The 26,409-nt window shown below is 33.7% G+C and overlaps 2 protein-coding genes across 2 annotated transcripts; both read right to left on the bottom strand.

Annotated features, from left to right (window-relative positions):
• Window positions 1–2,400: 2,400 nt before the first annotated feature.
• Window positions 2,401–10,468, bottom strand: LOC143591461 (serine/threonine-protein kinase 52-like). The gene is made up of 9 exons (XM_077071661.1): window positions 10,213–10,468; window positions 10,009–10,127; window positions 8,864–9,054; window positions 8,603–8,777; window positions 8,389–8,517; window positions 8,102–8,302; window positions 2,708–2,829; window positions 2,499–2,622; window positions 2,401–2,424 (listed from the first exon to the last, which is right to left on the bottom strand). The coding sequence occupies exons 1-9, from the start codon at window positions 10,466–10,468 to the stop codon at window positions 2,401–2,403; spliced, it is 1,341 nt and encodes a 446-aa protein (XP_076927776.1).
• A 3,334-nt stretch (window positions 10,469–13,802) lies between these two features.
• LOC143591462 (serine/threonine-protein kinase 52-like) lies at window positions 13,803–21,871 on the bottom strand. The gene is made up of 9 exons (XM_077071662.1): window positions 21,616–21,871; window positions 21,412–21,530; window positions 20,267–20,457; window positions 20,006–20,180; window positions 19,792–19,920; window positions 19,505–19,705; window positions 14,110–14,231; window positions 13,901–14,024; window positions 13,803–13,826 (listed from the first exon to the last, which is right to left on the bottom strand). Exons 1-9 carry the CDS (start codon window positions 21,869–21,871, stop codon window positions 13,803–13,805), a joined length of 1,341 nt encoding a protein of 446 aa, XP_076927777.1.
• Between the last annotated feature and the right edge of the window lie 4,538 nt (window positions 21,872–26,409).

Below are 26,409 nucleotides of genomic sequence, written 5' to 3' on the forward strand. Positions count from 1 at the left end.
ATTACAAAACAACGGCAAATTATTATAACTAATTACTATCTTCATCCATATAATCGTTGTCTTCATGATTGCATGAAGTCCCATTGCGATATTGTGGTTGGTACATGCACTCCACATCGGGGGTTCTACTTTTCACCTTTTTCTCAATACCTTGGTCTTAACAATGATACTAACCGAGTGCACCACTGAGAGACTCAGCCTCGTCAACCCGATCCTATATTAAAAAATACAAAAAAATGTCAAATGGGCAGTTTTCGTCAAACCTATACGTCCAAATATGCATATTTACGTATGCATACGTGCACATTTTGGGTCAAACAAGTCAATGCTAGCTAACATATAAAGACTACTAAATAACTGAAGGTTTTCCGAAAAAAAAATAGTGGGTAAATAGTTGGAACCACGGATTTGCGACAAAGTACCGAGTAATAGCATTTGTCGGAAAAACGCTCCTAGGAAATATTTTTCCGACTAATTTCCTATTAATATTCCCACAAAATATCGACAATCATGGTTTGTCGCTAAATTTCTGACAAACTATCGAGAACAACATTTTTAGGTTATTCCCATCATTTAGCGAGAAACTAGTCACAAATCAAAATTTTACTTATATGTTTCTTTATTCGTTAATCATAAAAATTAGTAATCATAATAGTTAATTTGATTTAACTTCCGACAATTTTACGACAAATCATTTTATTTAAATACTCCCTCCGTCCCATTATAAGTGTCATAGTTTGATTTTTCATGTCTCTCTTGCTTAACTTTGACCGACAATAGTTTTGTTTGTGCTATACAATACTTGATGTAAAATATATGAATGGATTGAGTTTTAAATGTATGTTGCATTGATATAATTTTCATCAAGTATTATATGACACAAACAAAACTATTTACGGTCAAAGTTGCAAAATAAAGACTTAAAAAGTCAAATTGAGACACTTATAATGGGACGGAGGGAGTATAAAACTATTTTAATGATACAAACAACTTTCCGACAAAAAAACTAATTTATTATTATTTTTTGTTTTATTTTTACCGATGAATTTCCGACAAATGTTAATTTTAATTTATTATTTTTTCTCACAGAACTTCAACAAACATGAAATAAAAAAAACAAAAATCTAAATTATTAGTCCAAAAAAGTTATAAAAAGCTAAAATTCCAAAAAAAAAAAAACATGATATAAATTAAGCAAATCGTCTTGCAAAGACCTAACAAAATTACATATGTTTTAACTTGTCGAAATACCAAACAAAATAACATATGTTTAACATGCCAATACCAAATAAACCACTCATCAGCAAACTTTTTCATAATTTCTTCAAATTGTTTTTGTAGTTTCTCGCGTTCAGCCCACTCTCTTTCCAAGTCTCCTTCCATTTGACGGTGTAGTTTCTTGCGTTCGGCCCGCTCTTTTTCCAAGTCTCTTTCCATGTGTTCCAAGCGGTTTTCCAAGTTTCGTCGAGCCTCTTGTTCTTCTTTGAATTTTGCTTGAACATCTTTGATCTATAGTTTGTTAAAAGATATATAATTAATACATGATACATATTAATTCACATATTATAACGCTAATAAAAATGCTAACGGGTCATTTTAAAACATGATCATACTATCATGCTAATCAAAAGCTAGCATAATCGCCAAATTGACTAGTTCAAAGAAATATGACAGTCAAGCATTGTGGTATTCGAGCAAGTTGACCAAAGTTCAATACAACTAAGTGATGCAAATTAATATGCCTTATAGTATAGACACCAAGTGAAAATACTATTAGATGGAAGTTCTATTGTTTTTAAATTTTTTTTTTAGCTCCACATAAATAGAAAATAAAATTTAACATAAACAAATAACTATATAAGTTAAACAAAACAAAACAATCTATTATCTATATGTGAATTTGGTATTGTGAAAAAAAAAGGAGTAAAGGACAATGGCAGCCCTGATTTAAACAACAAATTACAATGGCGCCCGAATTTACACTATATTTTTCCAAAAATGCATCACCTTACAACTTACACTAGGCAAACAATTACCATATGACTAAAATATATGCAGGCCAAACCTAAACTTTACCAGCTACAAACTGAAATCATGTTCATTTCACCATTAATGTAAACAAAAAGAATTCACATACCTAATAGATATGAAAACGACCCCTAAAATACCTAAACTTCAAAAAATATATATGCTTTGACTTACTAATAATAATATTAACAACAACAATAATAATAATAATAATAACAACAACAATGACACCTCCTTCGACTGTCGAGCATCCTCAATAACGTAATTGTCCGCCCTAGCTTTCCTTTTTGATTCTTCTGTTAGTTCATTCATCTTAACTTGATAATGATCCATAAGAATGTTAACGAAACCCTCAAAAATGTATTGGTCATCTCATGGATCACATATCCACCGAGTCTGCAAAAAAAATATAAAATTAATAAATTAAAACAAATAATCATAACGTATACAAATAATTTACTGATATTTACCCGAAAGATACTAAACATCTCCCTTAAGACACTGTGTGGGAGCATGCTGAATGTGATCCAATCTCCATCAAGTTTTTGATCTAGTAATACACAAGCACTCCTATGAACACGTCCAGATCCAAACCTATAACATTAACAGTAATTATAATCAATGCAAATAAAAATGTTGAAATCAAAAAACATACTTTCTTCCCACGCGTGTGATTCACCTATCACCGACATCATCCTTACCGCTAGCACCCTTACCACTACCATCATTCTCACCATCATCCAGATGACTACCATCTTCCTTATCATATTCGTCCTCGTCCATATACATATACATACCTACCTAACAACAAATATATACAAATAAAACAAGTTAACCATATATATTAGGGGTGTTCACGGTCCGGTTTTGATGGTTCTTAGATTAAACCGTAAGCCAAACCGTTGATAACGGTTTCTTGTTTATCAAAAACCAAAACTGAACCGTTAAATATTAAAACGAACCAAACTGTTACTAACGGTTTGGGTCTGGTTCGGTTTCACGGTTTATTAAATTTATAGTTTGCTTCTGGTTAGAACTTGAACAAGCTATCTTTTTATTTGAACTCAAATTTGTAGTTTGCTTCAAATTTGTCAACTAACTGCCATAACATTACATCTATCTTTTTGTTTTGAATCAAACAACTATGAAAAAAATAGTAGTGTAATGACTAAGTATAAATCTTGAAGTAACTGTAATAGCGCTTCGACACTCTAAGCGCTAAACTTGTTCACCTGCAAAATGTAAGAAAATACATCAGCAACGAATGCTGGTAACACGCTGACGCAAAATAACTTCTTTTACTTTATTACCCCTCGAGACTACGCCTGCCTCGGCCCAACGTGGTTTAGGAATAATAAAGTCAAATAACACATTATAAACTAGAGCCTCTACACTATGTCACCTCACAAACACCGCAGCGTTCGTCTTAATTAAGTACCCGTAAATATACACAACGGTCGTACTCCCTGCAGGATAGCGTCCTACGACCAAGGGTGGTGCGATCATGCCCATACATCGCATAGTACCACCTATGTAAGGATCCAGACATATGTATATCACAGCCTGAGGGCTAGGTTCATACCCATAGTTATAACGGTTTTAGGAACACATAGTTCCTTGTAAACAATTTCATATAACAAGTTTGACTTATTTTAAAACAGGTTTAAAAGTTTGGGGGCGTATTCACCTTGTCTCTTTAGGTTCGGCTTCACTCACCGTCCAAGGGTCTTTCCCTTCTTTATCTCGAACCTATAGTTACGAGTATAAATATTTGTTAGTCGGATACACTATACGGCTTAACACCTTTAGTCTTATCTCAATCCTCGATTGAACCTTTAGTTCAATTCTTATTTACTTGAAAACCTTTAGTTTAAAAGTAAATTATAAACCTTTAGTTTATATTAAAAACCCGACGTTTCTTCTTCTCTAAGAAACGCAATCTTTTCTTTTATTATTTAAGAATACTCTTTATTCGTTAAATAATATTTTCATAACAAAGAATATAATCATATATACTTACACACATATATATGCAATCATAATATTCAATATTCATTCTTTTATTCATTTCTTTGTTATGTTTTCTTTTCTTTTCTTTTATCGAGGTATCGAGTATAACCTCGACTTAAGGCTTAAGCCTTGAATATAATATTGAATTATTGAATTCATCATTACGCCTAACCTTAGTGGTGTATAGAAATCCTAGGGACTTGAGCAGCACTCCGACGCCGCTTTTCTTTTCTCGACACGCAAATCGAGGTACGCCAAATCTTCAACACTCGTTGGCACGAACTTCGAGAACAAACACCATCTTGGTATGTAGATGGAGGGTGGCACAATTTTGAGGAAACGTTAATATATAATCGAAGGATCGGGACACGTTTATCGAGACGGATCGTTAATATGATTGTCGGGTTTTAGTGAGAAGCTAGAGAGAGAGTGGAAAGCTGAGTTTGGGATGTGGAAATGAACACCCCTTGGCTGCTATTTATAGACGAAAATTTGGTCCCCATCGCGATACGCGATGGGTCCCGGGCAGACCTATCGCGTATCGCGATATAGGTCTGCTGACACAGAGTGTAGGTCTGCCACGTGGCAGACGTCGCTCCACGTGGCGGCAGCGTTGCCACGTGGTGACAAGTGGCGGCACATGGTGCCACCATGTGCCACGTGGCACACGTGTCACGTTGTGTCAGAGGCTCCACCGCGGTACGCGATGGACCTCTCCTTTTATCCATCGCGTAGCGCTATAGGAAAAGAAACCAGATTTTTCATTTCTAACCCTCAAGTTTGGAATTTGGCAATTTTAGTCCCAGGACTTTGGAAAGTTGATACTTTGAACTCGAAATTTTCACGTTGTTACAGCCGATTACGAGAAACAAAGCGGCCTTGTTAGCAAAATGGTGGTGGTGATATAAAAACGAGAAATGGAGGTTGTGGTGGAAAGTGATTCGGGCTCTTCATCACTCTTCATGGTCGTGGTCAACAATTCTGTCAAAGCTCTTGAGTACGGGTCCTTGGTGCCGAATTGTAAAGATAAACTCGCTCTTTAAGAGGTCGGGTACCATTTGAGCATGACCTTTCAAAATCTGGTTGATGGGTGGATTTGTGGTCAATGGGATTGGGTTATGGAGTTTCCTGTCAAGTCCCGGATCGATAATCAAACACGAACTAAACGAATAACTCTCGTTTATATTAATCAGAAAATATCACTCTAAAAACTGATTACAACTCTCAAACCCTAACTCGGTTTGACTCTTAATGAACCCTAACTCGGTTACATCTTGTTCACCCTTTATAATGCCTAACCATAACTCGGTTTATATAGACTAACCTAACTTGCTAATCAAGACATTACCAAATATAATATACCCTAATTGTAACCCCATAAACCCATTACATATTAATAAATCCCACGAGCCCAATAGGTCCAACCGGTCACCTACACGTGGCGGGCCTATTAAGTTGGAAATTACTTCCAACAATTACCCCCTAATTTCCTACTTGAAATAAGTGGTTCGTCAACTTCGAGCATGTCTTTTCTGCCCCGTTTGATTTGACCCATGAACTTAACCTTCTCGGTTTTCACAACCATCTTGGCCTTCATCTCCCTGGAACTTTTCTTGATCTATAGATGTGTTCTTCGGCTCCCCAAAAATCGACTACCTTTGTGACCTTGTCCCTGACCATTCACTCAGTCGTACGAACTCGCATAACCACTCCTTTGGCTGCGATTCCGGTCATCTAATCGAGAGAACAACAATCTTCTTGATCTTCTTAGTGAGCACCCGGTTCGATCCAACAAATCAAACCCTTAGATCAAAACATAACTTATTCAAACCGTATAAAAACAAACTTTGAATTAGACACTTGTTCAACCCAAAATAACCTGTCACTTAATGACGGTCAAACCCTACTTATTTAATCAGTAAAGTAAAATATAACTTTTTTTTTCTCTAATTCTTTGTTTGTGGTGTGCCTTCTCCTGACTATTTTTTTTCTTTTCCTAACCCCACAAGTCCACAAAAAGAATAAAAATTCCACGGGCCCTTTTCTCTTTTCGAATTGCAAGACCACCACAGAAATTAATTAAACCCAAACAAGAGCTTTGACTTGTAACCTGGATGAAAAGGAAAACCATTTTTTCACTTATTTAATCATAAAGCCAATTAACTCACACAAACAATTTTCGATCAATATTGTTTCGCGCCGAACTTTCTTAGCTAGCCGAACACCCTGATCAGAAACCAACTCGGCAACTTGTTTCCAAGTTGTCGCCGTACAAACAACCTACTCGTTTCCTGCCACTAGTAACCACTTGCAATCCGATCGCCGCCGATATATTATCGATTTCTTGAGCTTGGCTCTGATACCAAGACATTACCTATTATAATTACACAACAATTAGGAAACATGCTATAATTATGAAATTACTTCCAACAACCTGGTGCCGATGAGATTGAGGAATTGAGACAACTCCTCCAAAATTATGAAGGTCAGACATTTGTCCCTTGCAGATGATGGAGTTTCATGTGAAATAAAGAAACTCTTTTTTAGTAATTCTTCTCAAACTCTGAGTTACCTTTTGTAATGGAATAGGCAAATCCAGAAGAAGGCTGGTTTTGTGGCTTGGAGGGCGGTTCTTAATTGCCAAGCAATGTTTGATGCTCGGGTAAAATGGAAGATAAGTTCGTCTAGGTGTTCGATTTGTGGGGGAAACGGAGGAATCAGTGGGACATTTATTTGTCACATGTGGTTTAGCCTAAACTATGTGGAGTGTGATAGCGCAATGGTGTAACTACATAAGCACTCGGCTCTACCTAAGGAGAATGCAAAAGTGTTCCAAGTTATTTGTTTAATTACGGCTGGGTGTCTTTGGAAAGAGAGAAACTCGTTAGTACATTCCAACACCCCAGTTCATCTTTTGAGTTTGGTGAGGAAGTAAAATTGATGGTTTTTCTTTGGATAAAAAATAGAGGTAAATAGAGTCTCTCTTGGGATGATTGTGTTGTTTCCAGTTGTAACAGACACTTGGGCGGTAGAATGCTAGTTGTTTGCTTTTGTTTTGTTGTTTTTTCGGTGTTTGTTTCTTGGGCGTTTCTAGTCCTTGCTAGTGTTTTAGTACTAATTATATTTGTTAGATCGTTCAAAAAAAACATAAAGCTTCCTATTAAATAGTTCTTTCAAATGCTTAAATAAGTAAACTCTGAGAAATAAAACATTATAGACAGTTTACCGACAAAAAATATTGTATTTTGAAATAATATTATAAATTATTATTTTAAAAGGTATCATTTATAGTAACATAATGATATATATAGATAAAAATAAATAGGTTAAAAGTGTTGATGCAACAATTCTACTATAAGTTAAAAAAAATATTTATTTTATGTGGCGTGGCGAAACGTGTTAAATGTATTACATGTTTAAAAGCTACCACACATTGCAATGGGAACGAGACATAATCTCAGTTGCTATCGTCGTACTGGTCTAGTTCATTGCGTTAAAAAATTTGTGTCCAAAGTTAAAAATCTAAAGGTTTCTAAAAGATTTGTGGAAAAGGTTGAAAGTTTTAAAGTATTGTGAAAGTGTAAAATTATTGTTGTGATCAAAGTTGAAAGGTTAAAAATTTGTAGCAAAAGTTTATGTTATCAAAGTTTGGTGAAAGGAAATTATACTCTTTGGTGAAAAATTTGTGGAAATTATAAAGTTGAAAATCTAAAGGTTTCTAAAAGATTTGTGGAATAGGACATGTAAAATGTATGAAAGTTGGATGAAAAATGTTCAAAGGAAATTATACTGTTTTAAGTTGAATGGGACATGTAAATGTGTGAGATTTGGTGATAAATGTTCAAAGGAAATTAAGTTTGAAGGGCTAACTTGTGAAGTTACGGTATAATTAATAATTTCATAACTCTATAAATTGCTTCATAATATTTTCATTGTATATATCATCAATACAAATAGATGGTATACGTTATACAAGAAAACAATCCCTATTTATCTTCAATGTAGGCATTAGTTTAAATGAAAATTAACCGGCTCTACTTGTTCCAATCTACTCTTAACTTGCACAGCTAAAGAACCCAAAGCAATCATAAGGGCCATTATGATTTGTTGACGATGTTTGCCACCCTTCAGATTTTATGATGTCTTCTAGTTCAACGACCACGTCCTTCATCTCGGATCTCTTCTTCGGATCTGTGTCCCAACATTGTTCAATTAATCGAGCCAACGATCTTGGACAATTCACGGGTATGGTTGGCCTTATATCCTGTAGTTACGATAAAACATTAGTTTATTTTAATATTAAATATTAAATTATACCTAAGACGTAAATTGTAACAAAAATATGCATACCTTGTAAATATTTGCTGGGATGTTTTCTAAATCATATGTATACGCCACATCGCAACAATATATCTCCCATAAACAAATCCCAAAGCCATACACGTCACATTTATGTCCATATGGTTTTCTGCTTACAACCTACATCACCACAACATTTTTAAAACTAAGTAGTCAATAATATAAAGACTTAAGTATAAATGTAAGGTTATAAAAGAAATCATACCTCAGGAGCCATATAACCCCAAGTCCCGATCTCATCACTCATGATGAATAACTCTAGCGGCTCGTAAACAGATTCTCCAAAATCAGCGAGTTTTATTTTATTGTTATTGTCGATAAGTATATTATCAGGCTTCACATCACGATGGATTATTTTCTTCGAATGTAGGTAACTCAACCTATCAGTTAAAATCAAAATGTTCATGAGCATATCATTTCTGAAATTTTAAATTAACTATTAAGAAGTAATATGTAGATTACGTACCCGTTTGCAATATCAAGAGCAAATTGAATAACAGTTTTCAAATGCAGCTTCTTCTCACGGTTCTTAAACAGGTATGATCTTAGCGAGCCTCCTTTTACCAATTCAGATACAATACAACAATTACTTTCGGTTTTGGATTTCTTGTTCTTATTGCTTGAATTTGTCTTCATTGACATAGTCGCTCCAATCATCTGAAAATTACAAGATGATTAGATGGTAAGGAATCATTTAGTTGTATATGTGTATGCTAGGGTTGCTCACGGTCCGATTTTGGCGGTTTGTAGTTCAAGTCATAAGCCAAACCGTTAACAAGGGTTTTTTGTCATTAAAAACCGAAATTGAACCGTTGAAAACTAAAATCGAATTACCGTTTTGGTTCCGGTTTGATTTCATGGTTTAGACAACCCCTTTAAACATGTTTTTAGTGTTACATGAAAATGGAACATAGTCGAACCCTTAAATTAAATACAAACCTTCTTCAAGCATAGTTAAACAAGTCATTCATATTTCAGTTCATGGCTCAAAAAATTTGCAAAAATTATACAATTCATCCGGTTATTCAGCATCTTAGTTCATATTCAAACAAATTACTACTATAGTCCTTCTATCTCTAGCTATAACCCAACAAATAAATTCAAGATCATTAACAAAAAATGACATATGCAGAAAGGTAAACATCCATAATCTAATAAAAATAAGACTACAGTAATATAAATACTTAAAAAAATTGAAATATACTTAAATAATCTTTCGAGAATGGTTAGGTTCAGTTTTTATACTGTTTGAAAACTTTGAAAAGGTTTGAAAATTTAGAAACCGACCGACCAAAAGTTAGTAAAAGAAACCTATCGTAAACCAAACCGGTGACCGCGTTTTAAACCGAACCGTAAAACACCCGTGGTGCATGCCAGTAATTATCTTACGGGGTGTTTGGCTAAGCTTATTTTTTTTTCTTATTGCTTTTTGGAGGGGCAATTCCAAAAAGCAATAAGCAAAAAAAATAAGCTCAACCAAACACCCTCTTAATATATATAGTGCATGCTAGTAATTATCTTAATATAGGTTTCATTATACTTTACGTTTAATATATATGCATGTACTATAATTGACTCCCATGTAAGAGATCAGGTCATCAGACATTGTACCTTTGTGACATTAGGATGATCAAGATGTTGCCATAAACAAGCTTCTTTCATGAAATCATTCTTCATGCACTCCATCATGGCTTTTGTAACCCGCGTGTTGCCGAAATCAAGAATTTTCACTAAAAGAACAAGAAAACAATCAAAACCTTATAAAAACATGACATCAAATCCACAAGAAAATAATAAAAGTATTCATGAACTTACCTGCTACTGTTTGGCCTTTGTATGAACCCTTGTGAACCACCCCGAAAGATCCACGACCAATAACTTTGCCGCAAACAAGTTTAAGAGGATCGATAGTGTCCTGCCATTGGTGGTGTTGATGAGTGATCGTGCGATCTTGATCACGAGATAGCACTTGATTGAATTGATTCTGCCAACTGTTCGGTGACCCGAGAAGACGGTTGTGAGCTATTTGAAGGTTCATCATCACGTCGACTACTCTCTGGGGTGCTTCCATGATCGATACGTTGAATGAGGATGTAGTTTAATGAGGGTTGTGATATCTTAATCAACAAGTGATATAACTACACATATATATAAGTCACCATGCATGCATATATATTTAGTTAGTTTATAACCGACACTTAATCAATCTTCTAATTCTTTTGATTTCTTTTTCTTTTATTTGAACGTGTAGCCCTATCCAGACTTAAGTTTAAATTAGTGCGATTAAAGGGTTAATCAAATTGTTTAAAAACAAAAACGCTAAGTATTTTGATTTTTGAATCAAAATTAATATAACTACTAAGTTTCAATTGACTAAGAAAACTTAGCCAAACGGGTATCTATATTACATATAGTTGATTCTGGTCAAATGAAACCTTTAATATAGTTAAATATAATTTGGTTAATTATACAACAGTTTTCTATTAACACAAAGAAAGTTACTTATAGTACTTACTTGATAAAACGAATTTGTTTGCCTCTTTTAGCGATGATATGTTGTCACCCTAGTAATGACACAAATGTAAAAGATGTCGCCGCTCTAGGATGGTCTATAGCAACAACATATCATCGTATTTGGGCTCGTCACTTAATTTTCTGCTAAATAAAAACAAACAATTATTAAAAACAATATCGATTCTATTGCAACGAAATTTCTTATATGTTAAAATAAATTCCACCCATTAGCAATGATATGTCATCACTAAAAGGTATCTATTAAAAATTATTTAATAAAAATATACCTTGTAGAGATGACATGTTTCGCTAAAAGGTTTTTGATTTTCAATTTTTTTATTTTTATATATTTTCATGCTTTTTTACCAAATAAAAGCAAAATTATAAAACTAAAAATTTCCCATAATTAAAAACAAACCATAAATTAAAAGAAGCGTTAAAACTAATTACAAAATGTTAAATTAAATAGTTTAGATAATGGCATTACAAAACAACGGCAAATTATTATAACTAATTACTATCTTCATCCATATAATCGTTGTCTTCATGATTGCATGAAGTCCCATTGCGATATTGTGGTTGGTACATGCACTCCACATCGGGGGTTCTACTTTTCACCTTTTTCTCAATACCTTGGTCTTAACAATGATACTAACCGAGTGCACCACTGAGAGACTCAGCCTCGTCAACCCGATCCTATATTAAAAAATACAAAAAAATGTCAAATGGGCAGTTTTCGTCAAACCTATACGTCCAAATATGCATATTTACGTATGCATACGTGCACATTTTGGGTCAAACAAGTCAATGCTAGCTAACATATAAAGACTACTAAATAACTGAAGGTTTTCCGAAAAAAAAATAGTGGGTAAATAGTTGGAACCACGGATTTGCGACAAAGTACCGAGTAATAGCATTTGTCGGAAAAACGCTCCTAGGAAATATTTTTCCGACTAATTTCCTATTAATATTCCCACAAAATATCGACAATCATGGTTTGTCGCTAAATTTCTGACAAACTATCGAGAACAACATTTTTAGGTTATTCCCATCATTTAGCGAGAAACTAGTCACAAATCAAAATTTTACTTATATGTTTCTTTATTCGTTAATCATAAAAATTAGTAATCATAATAGTTAATTTGATTTAACTTCCGACAATTTTACGACAAATCATTTTATTTAAATACTCCCTCCGTCCCATTATAAGTGTCATAGTTTGATTTTTCATGTCTCTCTTGCTTAACTTTGACCGACAATAGTTTTGTTTGTGCTATACAATACTTGATGTAAAATATATGAATGGATTGAGTTTTAAATGTATGTTGCATTGATATAATTTTCATCAAGTATTATATGACACAAACAAAATTATTTACGGTCAAAGTTGCAAAATAAATATTTAAAAAGTCAAATTGAGACACTTATAATGGGACAGAGGGAGTATAAAACTATTTTAATGATACAAACAACTTTCCGACAAAAAAACTAATTTATTATTATTTTTTGTTTTATTTTTACCGATGAATTTCCGACAAATGTTAATTTTAATTTATTATTTTTTCTCACAGAACTTCAACAAACATGAAATAAAAAAAAACAAAAATCTAAATTATTAGTCCAAAAAAGTTATAAAAAGCTAAAATTCCAAAAAAAAAAACAAAACATGATATAAATTAAGCAAATCGTCTTGCAAAGACCTAACAAAATTACATATGTTTTAACTTGTCGAAATACCAAACAAAATAACATATGTTTAACATGCCAATACCAAATAAACCACTCATCAGCAAACTTTTTCATAATTTCTTTAAATTGTTTTTGTAGTTTCTCGCGTTCAGCCCACTCTCTTTCCAAGTCTCCTTCCATTTGACGGTGTAGCTTCTTGCGTTCGGCCCGCTCTTTTTCCAAGTCTCTTTCCATGTGTTCCAAGCGGTTTTCCAAGTTTCGTCGAGCCTCTTGTTCTTCTTTGAATTTTGCTTAAACATCTTTGACCTATAGTTTGTTAAAAGATATATAATTAATACATGATACATATTAATTCACATATTATAACGCTAATAAAAATGCTAACGGGTCATCTTAAAACATGATCATACTATCATGCTAATCAAAAGCTAGCATAATCGCCAAATTGACTAGTTCAAAGAAATATGACAGTCAAGCATTGTGGTATTCGAGCAAGTTGACCAAAGTTCAATACAACTAAGTGATGCAAATTAATATGCCTTATAGTATAGACACCAAGTGAAAATACTATTAGATGGAAGTTCTATTGTTTTTAAATTTTTTTTTTAGCTCCACATAAATAGAAAATAAAATTTAACATAAAGAAATAACTATATAAGTTAAACAAAACAAAACAATCTATTATCTATATGTGAATTTGGTATTGTGAAAAAAAAGGAGTAAAGGACAATGGCAGCCCTGATTTAAACAACAAATTACAATGGCGCCCGAATTTACACTATATTTTTCCAAAAATGCATCACCTAACAACTTACACTAGGCAAACAATTACCATATGACTAAAATAGATGCAGGCCAAACCTAACCTTTACCAGCTACAAACTGAAATCATGTTCATTTCACCATTAATGTAAACAAAAAGAATTCACATACCTAATAGATATGAAAACGACCCCTAAAATACCTAAACTTCAAAATATATATATGCTTTGACTTACTAATAATAATATTAACAACAACAACAACAACAATAATAATAATAATAATAACAACAATGACACCTCCTTCGACTGTCGAGCATCCTCAATAACGTAATTGTCCTCCCTAGCTTTCCTTTTTGATTCTTCTGTTAGTTCATTCATCTTAACTTGATAATGATCCATAAGAATGTTAACGAAACCCTCAAAAATGTATTGGTCATCTCATGGATCCCATATCCACCGAGTCTGCAAAAAAAATATAAAATTAATAAATTAAAACAAATAATCATAACGTATACAAATAATTTACTGATATTTACCCGAAAGATACTAAACATCTCCCTTAAGACACTGTGTGGGAGCATGCTGAATGTGATCCAATCTCCATCAAGTTTTTGATCTAGTAATACACAAGCACTCCTATGAACACGTCCAGATCCAAACCTATAACATTAACAGTAATTATAATCAATGCAAATAAAAATGTTGAAATCAAAAAACATACTTTCTTCCCACGCGTGCGATTCACCTATCACCGACATCATCCTTACCGCTAGCACCCTTACCACTACCATCATTCTCACCATCATCCAGATGACTACCATCTTCCTCATCATATTCGTCCTCGTCCATATACATATACATACCTACCTAACAACAAATATATACAAATAAAACAAGTTAACCATATATATTAGGGGTGTTCACGGTCCGGTTTTGATGGTTCTTAGATTAAACCGTAAGCCAAACCGTTGATAACGGTTTCTTGTTTATCAAAAACCAAAACTGAACCGTTAAATATTAAAACAAACCAAACCGTTACTAACGGTTTGGGTCTGGTTCGGTTTCACGGTTTATTAAATTTATAGTTTGCTTCTGGTTAGAACTTGAACAAGCTATCTTTTTATTTGAACTCAAATTTGTAGTTTGCTTCAAATTTGTCAACTAACTGCCATAACATTACATCTATCTTTTTGTTTTGAATCAAACAACTATGAAAAAAATAGTAGTGTAATGACTAAGTATAAATCTTGAAGTAACTGTAATAGCGCTTCGACACTCCAAGCGCTAAACTTGTTCACCTGCAAAATGTAAGAAAATACATCAGCAACGAATGCTGGTGAACACGTTGACGCAAAATAACTTCTTTTACTTTATTACCCCTCGAGACTACGCCTGCCTCGGCCCAACGTGGTTTAGGAATAATAAAGTCAAATAACACATTATAAACTAGAGCCTCTACACTATGTCACCTCACAAACACCGCAGCGTTCGTCTTAATTAAGTACCCGTAAATATACACAACGGTCGTACTCCCTGCAGGATAGCGTCCTACGACAAAGGGTGGTGCGATCATGCCCATACATCGCATAGTACCACCTATGTAAGGATCCAGACATATGTATATCACAGCCTGAAGGCTAGGTTCATACCCATAGTTATAACGGTTTTAGGAACACATAGTTCCTTGTAAACAATTTCATATAACAAGTTTGACTTATTTTAAAACAGGTTTAAAAGTTTGGGAGCGTATTCACCTTGTCTCTTTAGGTTCGGCTTCACTCACCGTCCATGGGTCTTTCCCTTCTTTATCTCGAACCTATAGTTACGAGTATAAATATTTGTTAGTCGGATACACGATACGGCTTAAGACCTTTAGTCTTATCTCAATCCTCGATTGAACCTTTAGTTCAATTCTTATTTACTTGAAAACCTTTAGTTTAAAAGTAAATTATAAACATTTAGTTTATATTAAAACCCGACGTTTCTTCTTCTCTAAGAAACACAATCTTTTCTTTTATTATTTAAGAATACTCTTTATTCGTTAAATAATATTTTCATAACAAATTATATAATCATATATACTTACACACATATATATGCAATCATAATATTCAATATTCATTCTTTTATTCATTTCTTTGTTATGTTTTCTTTTCTTTTCTTTTATCGAGGTATCGAGTATAACCTCGACTTAAGGCTTAAGCCTTGAATATAATATTGAATTATTGAATTCATCATTACGCCTAACCTTAGTGGTGTATAGAAATCCTAGGGACTTGAGCAGCACTCCGACGCCGCTTTTCTTTTCTCGACACGCAAATCGAGGTACGCCAAATCTTCAACACTCGTTGGCACGAACTTCGAGAACAAACACCATCTTGGTATGTAGATGGAGGGTGGCACAATTTTGAGGAAACGTTAATATGTAATCGAAGGATCGGGACACGTTTATCGAGACGGATCGTTAATATGATTGTCGGGTTTTAGTGAGAAGCTAGAGAGAGAGTGGAAAGCTGAGTTTGGGATGTGGAAATGAACACCCCTTGGCTGCTATTTATAGACGAAAATTTGGTCCCCATCGCGATACGCGATGGGTCCCTGGGCAGACCTATCGCGTATCGCGATATAGGTCTGCTGACACAGAGTGTAGGTCTGCCACGTGGCAGACGTCGCTCCACGTGGCGGCAGCGTTGCCACGTGGTGACAAGTGGCGGCACATGGTGCCACCATGTGCCACGTGGCACACGTGTCACGTTGTGTCAGAGGCTCCACCGCGGTACGCGATGGACCTCTCCTTTTATCCATCGCGTAGCGCTATAGGAAAAGAAACCAGAATTTTCATTTCTAACCCTCAAGTTTGGAATTTGGCAATTTAGTCCCAGGACTTTGGAAAGTTGATACTTTGAACTCGAAATTTTCACGTTGTTACAGCCGATTACGAGAAACAAAGCGGCCTTGTTAGCAAAATGGTGGTGGTGATATAAAAACGAGAAAGGGAGGTTGTGGTGGAAAGTGATTCGGGCTCTTCATCACTCTTCATGGTCGTGGTCAGCAATTCTGTCAAAGCTCTTGAGTACGGGTCCTTGGTGCCGAATTGTAAAGATAAACTCGCTCTTTAAGAGGTCGGGTACCATTTGAGCATGACCTTTCAAAATCTGGTTGATGGGTGGATTTGTGGTCAATGGGATTGGGTTATGGAGTTTCCTGTCAAGTCCCGGATCGATAATCAAACACGAACTAAACGAATAACTCTCGTTTATATTAATCAGAAAATATCACTCTAAAAACTGATTACAACTCTCAAACCCTAACTCGGTTTGACTCTTAATGAACCCTAACTCGGTTACATCTTGTTCACCCTTTATAATGCCTAACCATAACTCGGTTTATATAGACTAACCTAACTTGCTAATCAAGACATTACCAAATATAGTATACCCTAATTGTAACCCCATAAACCCATTACATATTAATAAATCCCACGAGCCCAATAGGTCCAACCGGTCACCTACACGTGGCGGGCCTATTAAGTTGGAAATTACTTCCAACAATTACCCCCTAATTTCCTACTTGAAATAAGTGGTTCGTCAACTTCGAGCATGTCTTTTCTGCCCCGTTTGATTTGACCCATGAACTTAACCTTCTCGGTTTTCACAACCATCTTGGCCTTCATCTCCCTAGAACTTTTCTTGATCTATAGATGTGTTCTTCGGCTCCCCAAAAATCGACTACCTTTGTGACATTGTCCCTGACCATTCACTCAGTCGTATGAACTCGAATAACCACTCCTTTGGCTGCGATTCCGGTCATCTAATCGAGAGAACAACAATCTTCTTGATCTTCTTAGTGAGCACCCGGTTCGATCCAACAAATCAAACCCTTAGATCAAAACATAACTTATTCAAACCGTATAAAAACAAACTTTGAATTAGACACTTGTTCAACCCAAAATAACCTGTCACTTAATGATGGTCAAACCCTACTTATTTAACCAGTAAAGTAAAATATAACTTTTTTTTTTCTCTAATTCTTTGTTTGTGGTGTGCCTTCTCTTGACTATTTTTTTTCTTTTCCTAACCCCACAAGTCCACAAAAAGAATAAAAATTCCACGGGCCCTTTTCTCTTTTCGAATTGCAAGACCACCACAGAAATTAATTAAACCCAAACAAGAGCTTTGACTTGTAACCTGGATGAAAAGGAAAACCATTTTTTCACTTATTTAATCATAAAGCCAATTAACTCACACAAACAACTTTCGATCAATATTGTTTCGCGCCGAACTTTCTTAGCTAGCCGAACACCCTGATCAGAAACCAACTCGGCAACTTGTTTCCAAGTTGTCGCCGTACAAACAACCTACTCGTTTCCTGCCACTAGTAACCACTTGCAATCCGATCGCCGCCGATATATTATCGATTTCTTGAGCTTGGCTCTGATACCAAGACATTACCTATTATAATTACACAACAATTAGGAAACATGCTATAATTATGAAATTACTTCCAACAACCTGGTGCCGATGAGATTGAGGAATTGAGACAACTCCTCCAAAATTATGAAGGTGAGACATTTGTCCCTTGCAGATGATGGAGTTTCATGTGAAATAAAGAAACTCTTTTTTAGTAATTCTTCTCAAACTCTGATTTACCTTTTGTAATGGAATAGGCAAATCTAGAAGAAGGCTGGTTTTGTGGCTTGGAGGGCGGTTCTTAATTGCCAAGCAATGTTTGATGCTCGGGTAAAATGGAAGATAAGTTCGTCTAGGTGTTCGATTTGTGGGGGAAACGGAGGAATCAGTGGGACATTTATTTGTCACATGTGGTTTAGCCTAAACTATGTGGAGTGTGATAGCGCAATGGTGTAACTAAATAAGCACTCGGCTCTACCTAAGGAGAATGCAAAAGTGTTCCAAGTTATTTGTTTAATTACGGCTGGGTGTCTTTGGAAAGAGAGAAACTCGTTAGTACATTCCAACACCCCAGTTCATCTTTTGAGTTTGGTGAGGAAGTAAAATTGATGGTTTTTCTTTGGATAAAAAATAGAGGTAAATAGAGTCTCTCTTGGGATGATTGTGTTGTTTCCAGTTGTAACAGACACTTGGGCGGTAGAATGCTAGTTGTTTGCTTTTGTTTTGTTGTTTTTTCGGTGTTTGTTTCTTGGGCGTTTCTAGTCCTTGCTAGTGTTTTAGTACTAATTATATTTGTTAGATCGTTCAAAAAAAACATAAAGCTTCCTATTAAATAGTTCTTTCAAATGCTTAAATAAGTAAACTCTGAGAAATAAAACATTAAAGACAGTTTACCAACAAAAAATATTGTATTTTGAAATAATATTATAAATTATTATTTTAAAAGGTATCATTTATAGTAACATAATGATATATACAGATAAAAATAAATAGGTTAAAAGTGTTGATGCAACAACTCTACTATAAGTTAAAATAAATATTTATTTTATGTGGCGTGGCGAAACGTGTTAAATGTATTACATGTTTAAAAGCTACCACACATTGCAATGGGAACGAGACATAATCTCAGTTGCTATCGTCGTACTGGTCTAGTTCATTGCGTTAAAAATTTTGTGTCCAAAGTTAAAAATCTAAAGGTTTCTAAAAGATTTGTGGAAAAGGTTGAAAGTTTTAAAGTATTGTGAAAGTGTAAAATTATTGTTGTGATCAAAGTTGAAAGGTTAAAAATTTGTAGCAAAAGTTTATGTTATCAAAGTTTGGTGAAAGGAAATTATACTCTTTGGTGAAAAATTTGTGGAAATTATAAAGTTGAAAATCTAAAGGTTTCTAAAAGATTTGTGGAATAGGACATGTAAAATGTATGAAAGTTGGATGAAAAATGTTCAAAGGAAATTATACTGTTTTAAGTTGAATGGGACATGTAAATGTGTGAGATTTGGTGATAAATGTTCAAAGGAAATTAAGTTTGAAGGGCTAACTTGTAAAGTTACGGTATAATTAATAATTTCATAACTCTATAAATTGCTTCATAATATTTTCATTGTATATATCATCAATACAAATAGATGGTATACGTTATACAAGAAAACAATCCCTATTTATCTTCAATGTAGGCATTAGTTTAAATGAAAATTAACCGGCACTACTTGTTCCAATCTACTCTTAACTTGCACAGCTAAAGAACCCAAAGCAATCATAAGGGCCATTATGATTTGTTGACGATGTTTGCCACCCTTCAGATTTTATGATGTCTTCTAGTTCAACGACCACGTCCTTCATCTCGGATCTCTTCTTCGGATCTGTGTCCCAACATTGTTCAATTAATCGAGCCAACGATCTTGGACAATTCACGGGTATGGTTGGCCTTATATCCTGTAGTTACGATAAAACGTTAGTTTATTTTAATATTAAATATTAAATTCTACCTAAGACGTAAATTGTAACAAAAATATGCATACCTTGTAAATATTTGCTGGGATGTTTTCTAAATCATATGTATATGCCACATCGCAACAATATATCTCCCATAAACAAATCCCAAAGCCATACACGTCACATTTATGTCCATATGGTTTTCTGCTTACAACCTACATCACCACAACATTTTTAAAACTAAGTAGTCAATAATATAAAGAGTTAAGTATAAATGTAAGGTTATAAAAGAAATCATACCTCAGGAGCCATATAACCCCAAGTCCCGATCTCATCACTCATGATGAATAACTCTAGCGGCTCGTAAACAGATTCTCCAAAATCAGCGAGTTTTATTTTATTGTTATTGTCGATAAGTATATTATCAGGCTTCACATCACGATGGATTATTTTCTTCGAATGTAGGTAACTCAACCTATCAGTTAAAATCAAAATGTTCATGAGCATATCATTTATGAAATTTTAAATTAACTATTAAGAAGTAATATGTAGATTACGTACCCGTTTGCAATATCAAGAGCAAATTGAATAACAGTTTTCAAATGCAGCTTCTTCTCACGGTTCTTAAACAGGTATGATCTTAGCGAGCCTCCTTTTACCAATTCAGATACAATACAACAATTACTTTCGGTTTTGGATTTCTTGTTCTTATTGCTTGAATTTGTCTTCATTGACATAGTCGCTCCAATCATCTGAAAATTACAAGATGATTAGATGGTAAGGAATCATTTAGTTGTATATGTGTATGCTAGGGTTGCTCACGGTCCGATTTTGGCGGTTTGTAGTTCAAGTCATAAGCCAAACCGTTAACAAGGGTTTTTTGTCATTAAAAACCGAAACTGAACCGTTGAAAACTAAAATCGAATTACCGTTTTGGTTCCGGTTTGATTTCATGGTTTAGACAACCCCTTTAAACATGTTTTTAGTGTTACATGAAAATGGAACATAGTCGAACCCTTAAATTAAATACAAACCTTCTTCAAGCATAGTTAAACAAGTCATTCATATTTCAGTTCATGGTTCAAAAAATTTGCAAAAATTATACAATTCATCCGGTTATTCAGCATCTTAGTTCATATTCAAACAAATTACTACTATAGTCCTTCTATCTCTAGCTATAACCCAACAAATAAATTCAAGATCATTAACAAAAAATGACATATGCAGAAAGGTAAACATCCATAATCTAATAAAAATAAGACTACAGTAATATAAATACTTAAAAAAATTGAAATTTACTTAAATAATCTTTCGAGAATGGTTAGGTTCAGTTTTTATACTGTTTGAAAACTTTGAAAAGGTTTGAAAATTTAGAAACCGACCGACCAAAAGTTAGTAAAAGAAACCTATCGTAAACCAAACCGGTGACCGCGTTTTAAACCGAACCGTAAAACACCCGTGGTGCATGCCAGTAATTATCTTACGGGGTGTTTGGCTAAGCTTATTTTTTTTTCTTATTGCTTTTTGGAGGGGCAATTCCAAAAAGCAATAAGCAAAAAAAATAAGCTCAACCAAACACCCTCTTAATATATATAGTGCATGCTAGTAATTATCTTAATATAGGTTTCATTATACTTTACGTTTAATATATATGCATGTACTATAATTGACTCCCATGTAAGAGATCAGGTCATCAGACATTGTACCTTTGTGACATTAGGATGATCAAGATGTTGCCATAAACAAGCTTCTTTCATGAAATCATTCTTCATGCACTCCATCATGGCTTTTGTAACCCGCGTGTTGCCGAAATCAAGAATTTTCACTAAAAGAACAAGAAAACAATCAAAACCTTATAAAAACATGACATCAAATCCACAAGAAAATAATAAAAGTATTCATGAACTTACCTGCTACTGTTTGGCCTTTGTATGAACCCTTGTGAACCACCCCGAAAGATCCACGACCAATAACTTTGCCGCAAACAAGTTTAAGAGGATCGATAGTGTCCTGCCATTGGTGGTGTTGATGAGTGATCATGCGATCTTGATCACGAGATAGCACTTGATTGAATTGATTCTGCCAACTGTTCGGTGACCCGAGAAGACGGTTGTGAGCTATTTGAAGGTTCATCATCACGTCGACTACTCTCTGGGGTGCTTCCATGATCGATACGTTGAATGAGGATGTAGTTTAATGAGGGTTGTGATATCTTAATCAACAAGTGATATAACTACACATATATATAAGTCACCATGCATGCATATATATTTAGTTAGTTTATAACCGACACTTAATCAATCTTCTAATTCTTTTGATTTCTTTTTCTTTTATTTGAACGTGTAGCCCTATCCAGACTTAAGTTTAAATTAGTGCGATTAAAGGGTTAATCAAATTGTTTAAAAACAAAAACGCTAAGTATTTTGATTTTTGAATCAAAATTAATATAACTACTAAGTTTCAATTGACTAAGAAAACTTAGCCAAACGGGTATCTATATTACATATAGTTGATTCTGGTCAAATGAAACCTTTAATATAGTTAAATATAATTTGGTTAATTATACAACAGTTTTCTATTAACACAAAGAAAGTTACTTATAGTACTTACTTGATAAAACGAATTTGTTTGCCTCTTTTAGCGATGATATGTTGTCACCCTAGTAATGACACAAATGTAAAAGATGTCGCCGCTCTAGGATGGTCTATAGCAACAACATATCATCGTATTTGGGCTCGTCACTTAATTTTCTGCTAAATAAAAACAAACAATTATTAAAAACAATATCGATTCTATTGCAACGAAATTTCTTATATGTTAAAATAAATTCCACCCATTAGCAATGATATGTCATCACTAAAAGGTATCTATTAAAAATTATTTAATAAAAGTATACCTTGTAGAGATGACATGTTTCGCTAAAAGGTTTTTGATTTTCAATTTTTTTATTTTTATATATTTTCATGCTTTTTTACCAAATAAAAGCAAAATTATAAAACTAAAAATTTCCCATAATTAAAAACAAACCATAAATTAAAAGAAGCGTTAAAACTAATTACAAAATGTTAAATTAAATAGTTTAGATAATGGCATTACAAAACAACGGCAAATTATTATAACTAATTACTATCTTCATCCATATAATCGTTGTCTTCATGATTGCATGAAGTCCCATTGCGATATTGTGGTTGGTACATGCACTCCACATCGGGGGTTCTACTTTTCACCTTTTTCTCAATACCTTGGTCTTAACAATGATACTAACCGAGTGCACCACTGAGAGACTCAGCCTCGTCAACCCGATCCTATATTAAAAAATACAAAAAAATGTCAAATGGGCAGTTTTCGTCAAACCTATACGTCCAAATATGCATATTTACGTATGCATACGTGCACATTTTGGGTCAAACAAGTCAATGCTAGCTAACATATAAAGACTACTAAATAACTGAAGGTTTTCCGAAAAAAAAATAGTGGGTAAATAGTTGGAACCACGGATTTGCGACAAAGTACCGAGTAATAGCATTTGTCGGAAAAACGCTCCTAGGAAATATTTTTCCGACTAATTTCCTATTAATATTCCCACAAAATATCGACAATCATGGTTTGTCGCTAAATTTCTGACAAACTATCGAGAACAACATTTTTAGGTTATTCCCATCATTTAGCGAGAAACTAGTCACAAATCAAAATTTTACTTATATGTTTCTTTATTCGTTAATCATAAAAATTAGTAATCATAATAGTTAATTTGATTTAACTTCCGACAATTTTACGACAAATCATTTTATTTAAATACTCCCTCCGTCCCATTATAAGTGTCATAGTTTGATTTTTCATGTCTCTCTTGCTTAACTTTGACCGACAATAGTTTTGTTTGTGCTATACAATACTTGATGTAAAATATATGAATGGATTGAGTTTTAAATATATGTTGCATTGATATAATTTTCATCAAGTATTATATGACACAAACAAAACTATTTACGGTCAAAGTTGCAAAAGAAAGACTTAAAAAGTCAAATTGAGACACTTATAATGGGACGGAGGGAGTATAAAACTATTTTAATGATACAAACAACTTTCCGACAAAAAAACTAATTTATTATTATTTTTTGTTTTATTTTTACCGATGAATTTCCGACAAATGTTAATTTTAATTTATTATTTTTTCTCACAGAACTTCAACAAACATGAAATAAAAAAAACAAAAATCTAAATTATTAGTCCAAAAAAGTTATAAAAAGCTAAAATTCCAAAAAAAAAAAAAACATGATATAAATTAAGCAAATCGTCTTGCAAAGACCTAACAAAATTACATATGTTTTAACTTGTCGAAATACCAAACAAAATAACATATGTTTAACATGCCAATACCAAATAAACCACTCATCAGCAAACTTTTTCATAATTTCTTCAAATTGTTTTTGTAGTTTCTCGCGTTCAGCCCACTCTCTTTCCAAGTCTCCTTCCATTTGACGGTGTAGTTTCTTGCGTTCGGCCCGCTCTTTTTCCAAGTCTCTTTCCATGTGTTCCAAGCGGTTTTCCAAGTTTCGTCGAGCCTCTTGTTCTTCTTTGAATTTTGCTTGAACATCTTTGATCTATAGTTTGTTAAAAGATATATAATTAATACATGATACATATTAATTCACATATTATAACGCTAATAAAAATGCTAACGGGTCATTTTAAAACATGATCATACTATCATGCTAATCAAAAGCTAGCATAATCGCCAAATTGACTAGTTCAAAGAAATATGACAGTCAAGCATTGTGGTATTCGAGCAAGTTGACCAAAGTTCAATACAACTAAGTGATGCAAATTAATATGCCTTATAGTATAGACACCAAGTGAAAATACTATTAGATGGAAGTTCTATTGTTTTTAAATTTTTTTTTTAGCTCCACATAAATAGAAAATAAAATTTAACATAAACAAATAACTATATAAGTTAAACAAAACAAAACAATCTATTATCTATATGTGAATTTGGTATTGTGAAAAAAAAGGAGTAAAGGACAATGGCAGCCCTGATTTAAACAACAAATTACAATGGCGCCAGAATTTACACTATATTTTTCCAAAAATGCATCACCTTACAACTTACACTAGGCAAACAATTACCATATGACTAAAATATATGCAGGCCAAACCTAAACTTTACCAGCTACAAACTGAAATCATGTTCATTTCACCATTAATGTAAACAAAAAGAATTCACATACCTAATAGATATGAAAACGACCCCTAAAATACCTAAACTTCAAAAAATATATATGCTTTGACTTACTAATAATAATATTAACAACAACAACAATAATAATAATAATAATAACAACAACAATGACACCTCCTTCGACTGTCGAGCATCCTCAATAACGTAATTGTCCGCCCTAGCTTTCCTTTTTGATTCTTCTGTTAGTTCATTCATCTTAACTTGATAATGATCCATAAGAATGTTAACGAAACCCTCAAAAATGTATTGGTCATCTCATGGATCACATATCCATCGAGTCTGCAAAAAAAATATAAAATTAATAAATTAAAACAAATAATCATAACGTATACAAATAATTTACTGATATTTACCCGAAAGATACTAAACATCTCCCTTAAGACACTGTGTGGGAGCATGCTGAATGTGATCCAATCTCCATCAAGTTTTTGATCTAGTAATACACAAGCACTCCTATGAACACGTCCAGATCCAAACCTATAACATTAACAGTAATTATAATCAATGCAAATAAAAATGTTGAAATCAAAAAACATACTTTCTTCCCACGCGTGCGATTCACCTATCACCGACATCATCCTTACCGCTAGCACCCTTACCACTACCATCATTCTCACCATCATCCAGATGACTACCATCTTCCACATCATATTCGTCCTCGTCCATATACATATACATACCTACCTAACAACAAATATATACAAATAAAACAAGTTAACCATATATATTAGGGGTGTTCACGGTCCGGTTTTGATGGTTCTTAGATTAAACCGTAAGCCAAACCGTTGATAACGGTTTCTTGTTTATCAAAAACCAAAACTGAACCTTTAAATATTAAAACGAACCAAACCGTTACTAACGGTTTGGGTCTGGTTCGGTTTCACGGTTTATTAAATTTATAGTTTGCTTCTGGTTAGAACTTGAACAAGCTATCTTTTTATTTGAACTCAAATTTGTAGTTTGCTTCAAATTTGTCAACTAACTGCCATAACATTACATCTATCTTTTTGTTTTGAATCAAACAACTATGAAAAAAATAGTAGTGTAATGACTAAGTATAAATCTTGAAGTAACTGTAATGTATAAGGAATAAAAACTCAGTTAAAGATTACATTTTTGTAATATAATACACATGAAAAGCTAAAATAGATATCCTCAAATTTTATCACAGCCGGCCTGGTTTTATACTGTTGGTTTTCGGTATAAACCGTAAACCAAACCATTTGTCGCAGCTTAAAAATTCTAAAACCGGCCGACCAAAAGTAAACAAAAAACCGACCGCGAAAGCAAACCGATGTCTGGTTTGACCGGTTTCACGGTTTGAAACCAAACCATCAACACCCCTACTTCATCACAACAATGGATTTTATACCAAAAGCTAGTTGTGCACTAACTTAATCCTAAGATCATATGAAGCAAACAAATTTTTCATAGATTAACTTCTGCAAAATGTATGGCATAATCA

The sequence above is a fragment of the Bidens hawaiensis genome, unplaced genomic scaffold, assembly GCF_021521415.1.
Source record: "Bidens hawaiensis isolate Kalapana, Puna unplaced genomic scaffold, B.hawaiensis_p1.1 tig00039679_1, whole genome shotgun sequence".
Lineage (NCBI taxonomy): Eukaryota > Viridiplantae > Streptophyta > Magnoliopsida > Asterales > Asteraceae > Bidens > Bidens hawaiensis.

Excerpts from the sequence above, each read along its gene's own strand:
- LOC143591461 (XM_077071661.1), bottom strand. The coding sequence starts at position 10,468 with ATGGAAGCACCCCAGAGAGTAGTCGACGTGATGATGAACCTTCAAATA. Across the intron at positions 2,830-8,101 it reads GCTTTGGGTTCTTTAGCTGT|GTAGGTATGTATATGTATAT; the intron begins GCAAGTTAAGAG and ends ATTTGTTGTTAG. Across the intron at positions 2,425-2,498 it reads AGATGTTTAGTATCTTTCGG|ACTCGGTGGATATGTGATCC; the intron begins GTAAATATCAGT and ends TTTTTTTTGCAG.
- LOC143591462 (XM_077071662.1), bottom strand. The coding sequence starts at position 21,871 with ATGGAAGCACCCCAGAGAGTAGTCGACGTGATGATGAACCTTCAAATA. Across the intron at positions 19,706-19,791 it reads TCCCAGCAAATATTTACAAG|GATATAAGGCCAACCATACC; the intron begins GTATGCATATTT and ends TCGTAACTACAG. Across the intron at positions 14,232-19,504 it reads GCTTTGGGTTCTTTAGCTGT|GTAGGTATGTATATGTATAT; the intron begins GCAAGTTAAGAG and ends ATTTGTTGTTAG.